Source organism: Cynara cardunculus, assembly GCF_001531365.2.
Source record: "Cynara cardunculus var. scolymus isolate 2C chromosome LG 12, CcrdV1, whole genome shotgun sequence".
Lineage (NCBI taxonomy): Eukaryota > Viridiplantae > Streptophyta > Magnoliopsida > Asterales > Asteraceae > Cynara > Cynara cardunculus.
In genome coordinates this window covers 1,130,526-1,139,247 of record NC_037539.1, presented here as the reverse complement: position 1 = coordinate 1,139,247, position 8,722 = coordinate 1,130,526, and the positions used below count along the sequence as shown (strand labels likewise).

General features: G+C 31.9%; 1 protein-coding gene across 1 annotated transcript; it reads right to left on the bottom strand.

The window, feature by feature from the left end:
- Positions 1–5,028: 5,028 nt before the first annotated feature.
- LOC112522953 (RING-H2 finger protein ATL47-like) lies at positions 5,029–6,899 on the bottom strand. The gene has a single exon (XM_025132320.1). It carries the CDS (start codon positions 6,340–6,342, stop codon positions 5,203–5,205), a length of 1,140 nt encoding a protein of 379 aa, XP_024988088.1. The 5' UTR covers positions 6,343–6,899; the 3' UTR covers positions 5,029–5,202.
- Positions 6,900–8,722: the final 1,823 nt, after the last annotated feature.

The following is an 8,722-nucleotide window of genomic DNA, read 5'->3' as shown; positions in this document are numbered from 1 at the left end:
AATGCGTATTGGTATTCAATCCGATTTGAGATCCTTTGAGAATGGTTTGGTTGGGTCAGTGATACACAATTCACATGATTCTTCAATCGATACTCATTGCTAGATTATTTCGTATATCGTCTAAGAGTTTATTTAATTGGCAATCTTTTTACTTATTTATAAATCATCCAACCCCCCCCCCCCTTTTTTATATATATTGTTTTAATGTCAATGAACTTGCACGCGGTTACGTCTTGGACTTACGGTTAATACCGAGTCCCTGAGGAAACGACCTTACTTATCGCTATTACAAGTTGTGTTTTAGAGGTAATAGGCTTATTTTTATAAATTTTATTATTTGCCGGACTCGACATCCGTCATTACACAATTTCAACTTGAACGTAAAGAACCTCACTCAGAAAATAAGAGTTCCAACCTTCTCTGATTTGAACATATTTGCAATCAGGTTGCCATCACACAATACGACTTGTCGCTATCATAAATCTCACAAAACGCTCCTTAACTTTGTCCATGTTTCATGGACGGACCCACAGTGGTCCCAACAGTGGCACGTGCCATCGTATTATTTCTCCGTCGAATGGTGAAAAATTTTAGACTCGTGAAAGGTGCAACCGTATTAATTTGTTGTGTGTTACTGTATGTATTTTGAAACTACAATGTGAACAAGTTTTTTTTTTTTGTAGAGTTGGTTTGCAAGACTTTTATTCCACCCTAGACCCGAGTTCAAATTATGTCAGTGTTATTTTCTTAGTCAAATGGTGTCACAGTTTGAAAATGTTTCCCTATATTTGTTTCTTATAGTCAAATGGTGCCAGAATTTGAATTTTTTTCCCTATATTTGTTTCTTACAGCCAAACAATGCTACCGTTTGAGAAAATTTATGGGTCCGTCCCTGCCATGTTTTTACTAATAGAAACTACTACCATCCTTCTTAAAATTAACCCATGAACAAAAAATTCGAGAATAAAACAACAAAGAACACAAGATCAAATGTAAGAAAATGGACTGAAAAGCGGATTCAGATACTTCTTAACGGAGACAAGTGGCACAATAGAAAGTTTCAATAATAAATTACAGCAGGTCGATCAAGGTTTGTTTATTTTTAAAATTGTCGATCAAAGGCTGGGTTTCGGTGATAAGGAGAGTTAAGGTGAGAAACGTAAAAAATGATCTCCACCCTCGAATGTACATTAGAACGAGATACACTGGATTAATCCCCGTATCAAACATGATTCATGGATGAGTTTGAAATTAAAAGTAATCAAGGGCCCAGATCACTTATTATGTGTCTCACCTGGACTCTCTACTCTCTAGTATGTCTTTTTCTTCGTATTTTAGCAAATATAATAATTAATTAATTTACAATTATAAATATAATTATTAATTGATTTTTGTTGTCAATTTAATACAAAAGGGTTGCTTTCTTTCTTTTTATATGTCTATTAAATTTGAAACAAAAATTGTCTATTAAATTAAGACTTTTGTTGACTAAAAAAATATTATTTCATTTATTAATAAATAAATTGGTATTCCCAACACCTTTCACATGTATTTGTTTAAGATTTATTGGAAAAATATAAATAGTAATAATATCTTTTGTTATCTGAAATCAAATCAGATCAATTTGTTTTTGTGAGACTGTAATATGAATTGAACTTTTACAACAAAAACTATAAACATACAAAAGGACACTAAAAAACAAGGGTGGTATCCGATTGGTTTTAAGTTTGGACTCCAAAGATCAAAAATGTCTGGAGGTATCAGGTTCGAATCCAAAAAGAAATAAAAAATCCCCTTGTGGCCACGGAGGTTCAAATGCGATGACATCTTTATAGGTGGTCGCGATAAAATTAGTCGGCTTGCATAGCGGGTTGGATATTTAGCTTAATAAAAAAACGATGAATGTTTGTTTTTGAATCTTCACAGTAATTTTTCATTGTTGTCTCAGAAGTCCCACGAAAATAGGTTGGTCTGATGATAACTTAATTTTATCTTTTATATATACAAATATATAATATATTTAATAGTTTTAAATAGATTTAAAAAAATGCAAAAATATGTATATATAAAGTTGTTTGGGTTTTTGTTAGATACTTATGACCAAGTTTGACTTGCCTTCACATCATACATTTGGATTTAAATATAATATTTATTTATTTTTCAAGTATTTAAAATACTAATAAATAAAAAATAAATGAAAAAGATTCTCAACTAAAACTATAATTTATTCACTATGTTAAAAAAAAAAACTAACTAATACAAGAAGTTGTTTGTTTACATTTTAATAGTTCTATTAAGATGTAACATTTGAATCGTTAAGAGGTAATCTTGTTTGGCAAAAAAATATATTTCTTAATGGTTCTAAAACCCCCTAAATGATTTTGTATCATGGATCTCCCTTAACCATTCAGAGCCCTAATTCCATTGTAAACAATTACCAAATAATTGTATTTCATTTTACACTATATCATGAGAGTCTCTTAATCATTCTGCACCAAACCATTCAGTCACTTTCTAAGAGTCACTAGATAATTTTTACCAGAATAAATATTACGTGTTTAAATTATAATTTTATTATTTTTATCATGATAAGTGTGTTATATGTAACGATAGAGATAAATATAAATTATTAGAATTATTTATGGAGTAAATCTTATTTCCATACTTAAACTTATTGTGATTTTTATTGATTCTTCTTATTTAAGGTGCATTAATGAGAATTGATAGTTATCATTTTCTCAAATTTATTATCTATTTTTTTTATTAACCTGAATATCCAACCCGTTATATGAGCCGACTAATCCCAGGACGACCATCTGCTTTGTAGATAGCTCGGAGTCACTCATTTGAACATCCGTGGCTACAAGAAGATTTTTATTCCTTCTTGGATTTGAAACTGGGACCTCCTGAAACTTTTAATATTTGAAATCAAACTCAAACCAATTAGGCACCACCTGGTTTTTATCTATTATTTTATTTAAAAGGCTTATGAAAATTAGAGTAAACTACAAATTTAGTCCTCATGCTTTGTTGAAAATAACACTTTTTGTTTCTATAGTTTTGAAGTTATAAGATGACCATCATAATTTAATCATAATTTACAAAAACGTCCAAATTTGGCCCCTCTTTTTGAATGACCGTTGTAATTTTCCATCAAAGGAACCGCATTTCCTCCTTTTATCGGACTTTTTGTCTTTTAATAATCAAAATCGATTTTATAACTACGGTATTTTATTTTTTTATTGGGTAAAATACAAAAAAACATCAATAAAAATACGAAAATGTCGCTCATGTAACAAAAAGTTTTAACAGCCGGTAGAAGGAGGGACCAAATCCAGACGCTTCTGTAAACCACGATGGCTATCTTGTAATTTCAAAACTGTATGGACAAAAGTGTTATTTCTGATAAACCATAGGGACCATATTTGTAGTTTAAATTTAAAAAATATTATTTTATTTAATTATGACAATAAGATTATTTTTTTTATAAATATATTAATTTTGAATTTCAAATCTATAATTAAAGAATCTTGTATTCTTCTCCCATGAATATGAATTCCCCTAATTTAAGATCTTGCTTTTTTAGTAATTATATAATAATTTAACAAGTGGGTTAATATTCTAATATAATTTAATTTGTTTTTTTTTTATAATATTTATTTAATTGTTTCGTAATTATGTACCTTCCCTCGTCATCATCGTTATCATTGTCATTAAATTACAAAATCGATGGAATATAAGATTATTGATACATCTGTTGTTTAAAAAAATACTGGTTTTCATCTGAACATTACAATTAATACAGAGATCGTTCTTAATATCTACACTATTAAGTCTCTTAACTATCAGTAAGAGCTCAACCAATATCTACACTTTTTGCTGTGAGGATTCAGTTTCTTTTTTACCTTCACAACATTTTGTTGTAAAGTTTCAAATGTAAAAATCATGTCTCACAAAAACAGTCTTATCTCACATGATCCCAAGTCGCTAATACATTCTCCTATCCTTGTCATTGTATTGACAATAATTTATAACAAGAAACCAAAGTTGTAATGAAGACAATGATTGTGACTAACAAGGGTAAATATGTCATTTCACTAAAGGTTTTATTTTTTCATGCCCCATTTCCAAAATTTTCCTCAAAATCAATGACAAAATAAATGTGGGGGCAAAATAGAAGCTAGTGGCTAAACAAATTATTTGATTCCAAATTATGTGACCCCCACAAGGCATGGGGGCATTAATCAAATGTCAACCCTTGTGTTAAATCATGAATACCTCCCATCATATGAACCTCACTCTCCACCTTTTCATGGATCCCAAATCCCAAACAAAACAAAAGTAAAAGCTGAAATAAACCAAACAAACTCAGTATATACCGTACAAAATTAAGGTTTGAGAGTTTAATGTACACAGATCCTGTCTTTATTGAAAAGGGTATAGAGTAAGATCCGAAATAGTTGTCTAATAAGGTTCGGAATATGGTTCAAATTTTGGACAGTAAAGGGTAAAATGGTCATTTATATCATTCGAACAGTTTATTCAGTACAATAGACAAACAACTACTTAACTTGGTGCATACAAGGTTTAGGGGTTGCATGCTTCTTTTTCTTCCCGTTAAACCCTGTATGAGTTAAGTTGTTTGTTTGGATAAATTTGTTTGTATTGAAGGACGGGAGACCAATGGGGTTGAGAGAGGTAAAGAGAGAGCGTTAGATTATTTATGGCAGTTCTGGTATTAATTTGTTTGAGGTGGCTTAATGGGAAAAAATGAGGGATTCTTGGCTTATTCCATATAGTTGTTTTGGCTTAATGGCTTGACGATTAAGCCATAAATAAACCGTCTAGATCATTAACCTCATTGAGTTATAAATACACATCCCTTGATGGAAAAACAACCGAACAACCCGTTAAATTGATGGAGAAATGAAGAGCCTTCACAAAAAGAAGTGTGAATGAATCATTTGATGGTTCATCATCAAGCAAAACGAAAAAGCCCAATTCGGGTGCTATCAACCATCATATTTCGCACCGAAAAAAGGCGAAAAATAAGTAAAAAGGATAAAAGTGATGAGTACATGTTGCCATACTTCAACAAAGTGAAACATGAAAAGGAAAGAAAGAATCATTCACAGAAATCTCTTCTAATGGAAACATGAATAAATAAAGAGCTTCATAATGAATACATTGAATTTTGAATGATCAACTTTGACTATTATTTGCATATCTCATGGGTAAACTAACATTCACAGATGAATTAACCATATGGTTATGATGAATACCTGAAGAAACTTGTGGTTTATGATGATGATGATCTTTCTTTGACCAAAGCCAAATCTTGGAAACAGAAAAGCTCTCACCTTTACTTCTGTTGCTAATTTTCTTTCCATCAATACCCCCATCAATTGAGCTATTCCCTTTATCTTTATCAAATCCTGTAACATCTTTATTACCAAAACTACCCCTATTGGGAACAAATGCAACCTTCAAATCTGAGTTTCCCACCACATACTCATAAGATCCCATTGAATAACATCTTCTTGCATCAAAATTGCTGTTACTTGTTTCTCCCACTTCTTTTTCTTCTCTTTTTCCCACATTTGTAGCTCTAAACTTCCCAAGCCTAACTAGATACACCCTTTTTTCATTTCCAATAATACCCTCCTCAGGTTTCTTGAAATGACCAAAAACCCCATGACCATGACCATCATCACCATCTCCTTCTTCTCCTTCTTCCCTTGAATCATCAAACTCAAAAACTGGATTTTCAACAGAAAACCCAGGTGTGAAAAGGGTACCTCTACATAAAGGACAGGTTGAATTTGAAAGCAACCAAGTATCTATACAATGCATATGGAAAGCATGGCTGCACAAAGGCAGCAATCTTAGATTGTCCTGATTTGTAAATTCACATAGGCAAACAGCACAATCAAAAGGCTCTTTTAAACCCATTAACTCTTTGTAAGAAAACACTGGCAGGGCATCAATGAAAGCTTGATCTAAACCAGAATCATGGAGATTGAAAAGTTGTTGTAATTGTCTCTCATATGCATCACCATCACCATCGACACCACCATCACCATTTTCTTGAAATCTTGAAGATTGAAAATGGGAATTTGAAGATGAAGATAATAACAGTCTTTTTCTTTTCATCAAATACCTCACAAGTATATGGAGTAAACCACATATGAAGAACATAATTGCTATCACAATTATAATGTTTCTAGCAAAAAGAAAAGTTGAGCTGGTTTTGGAATTGGAAAGAGGAGGAGGATGAACAGAAGGGGGTGGAGATGAAGGTGAAGGATTCTGTAATCTGTTTTGAGGTTGAATCAGGCGCATCTTGGCAGATATGAACAACTACAAGATGCATCAAATTTGAGATAGAGATGAAAGCTTCTGAAATCTGATTTGAGGTTGAATCAGGCGCATTTTAGCAGATATGAACAACTACAAGATGCATCAGATTTTAGATAAAGATGAATTGAGGTTGAATCAGGCACATTTCAGCAAATATGAACAACTACAAGATGCATCAATAGATACAAACTGTAAATATATGTTTTTTATTGGGTTATTTTAATCTTTGATCTAAACCCAGCTCACGAATTCAAGAAAACAGCGAACACAGTCATCAATTAGTTGAAATTGCAAGAAACCCACTTGATGAAAACTAAGCAAAATGCAATTAAAACCAGATCTTGAATCAAGAAAATCTTGGGCAACTTGATGAAATCAAGAACGAAAGGAATTAGGGTTTGGAAAAAGTCAAAGATTTTTAGGGTTACCCACCTCGGAATCTCAGATAAAAAACTAGGTTTTCAGCACAAACCTCTGCTAATTCGAAGGCGATAATGCTTCTTTTTGACAGTTTCTTGATGTGTGTTGGTTATGGTGGTGGTAACTGGTGAGTGACTAAAAGAAATCTCTCGGATGGGTGAATTTACAGATAGGGGTTTTTCGTGTGTTGACGGAGAGCTTTAATGGGTGCTTTATTGATGGTTAAGCCATGGGCAAATTTGTAATTTACTTCAAGAAAGACTACTAATTTAAAAGTGTGTTCTTTATAAATCCCCCACCCCACCATAAGGGCTTCTCTTGAATGCACATGGCCCAATAAGGTCATAGTTTATACTTTATACACATAATCTTTATATTATGAGTAAATTATTAATTTTGTTAATTTAATTTGTTTTTTTATTAACCTGGATATCCAACCCGTTATGCGAGCTGACTAATCTCAGGGCGACCATCTGCTTTGCATATAGTCTGGAGTCATTGCATTTGAACCTCCGTGACCACAGGGGAGTTTTTATTTTTCATTGGATTTGAACATGGAACCTCCTGGTACTTTTGATATTTGGAGCCAAGCTCAAACCAATCAGACACCACCCTTGTGGTTGTTACTTTAATTTGTTAAAATTTGTGATTTTCGTTTTATGGTTTAGAAATTAGGGTTCTCGTTTCTATCGTTTATAATTTATTGTCATTTTCATTCTTATAATTTGTGATTTATTGTTTTCAGTTCACATAATTTGCAATTCATTGTTATTTTCGTCCTTATAATTTATTGGTGTTTTGATCTTTGTGGTTTACAATTCTTTACTATTTTGTTTCCTTACACTTTAAGGTAAAAATTAACCCAAAGACTAAAATAACAATAAATTATAAACTGTAGGGATGAAAATTGCAATTTTCAAACCTCATGCTCGGAAATCAAAATTATCAACAAACCATAACGACTTGCTCTTATATTATAGAGTAACTTGTGTGTTTGGGTCTCTATGGTTTGTTGAGATCATTTGTTTTAAAAATTACGATTTTCATCCTTATATTTTACAATCTCTTATGTTTTTGTCCTCATGATTTGAAATTTATTGCTATTTTGTCCATGTAATTTTACAAGTCTTTACTGTTTTAGTCCCTCATATTTAAAGGCAAGAGTTAGGTTTAGGGATGAAAATGACAACGAATTGCAAACCATAGAGATGAAAACGGTAATTTCAAAACCACATAAATGAAAGTCGAAAACTCATAAGTCTTGTTTTTCAAAGATCTGAATAATGTATCTTCAGACTTGTAAAACTCCGAAGTCTTCTTTTTCAGAGATTTAAAGAATGTCTCTTCAGACTTGTAAAACTATGAAGTCTTATTTTCCAGATATCTGAAGAATGTCTTGATTTTTAACAGACCATGTAGCCATTTAGTGGTGTGTTTTTTTGGGAACCAAATAAGGTTGAATGGAAATCGAAACATTAAAAGTAAATAGCAAATGAAATCAAATAGATCTAAACTGATCTAATAATAGTTTAGTTTTCGTTTAGAATCAGTCTGATCTCAAAATTGTATTATAAAACCATATACATATTTAAGTTTGCTTTAATTTGAAAAATACAAAATATGATGCCATTTTTAGAAATTCCGGTTTTAGTCATGCTTTTGAATTGGATCGGGCACTTGATCGGACTTAGAACTGGCTTGTGGAAACATCATAAATCAATTCTTAAACCGATTACTGATCTAAACAAATTTAGAATCGAGAACCGAGCTGAACTGATTCCAACTTGGTTCTTTGGTTTGGACCGTCTAAACCGAATTCAAAACCGGAATTAAAGTAAATGTGTTTTTTTTTCATTTTTCAAGAATGGGCCTCATTGTCTTAATGGCCCAATGGGCTTCATAGTACATTTAATAGCCCAATGGGATGGGCTTATTGTATTTA

What these genes read in the sequence shown, in the direction of transcription:
- LOC112522953 (XM_025132320.1), bottom strand. Translation starts at nt 6,342, where the DNA reads ATGCGCCTGATTCAACCTCAAAACAGATTACAGAATCCTTCACCTTCA.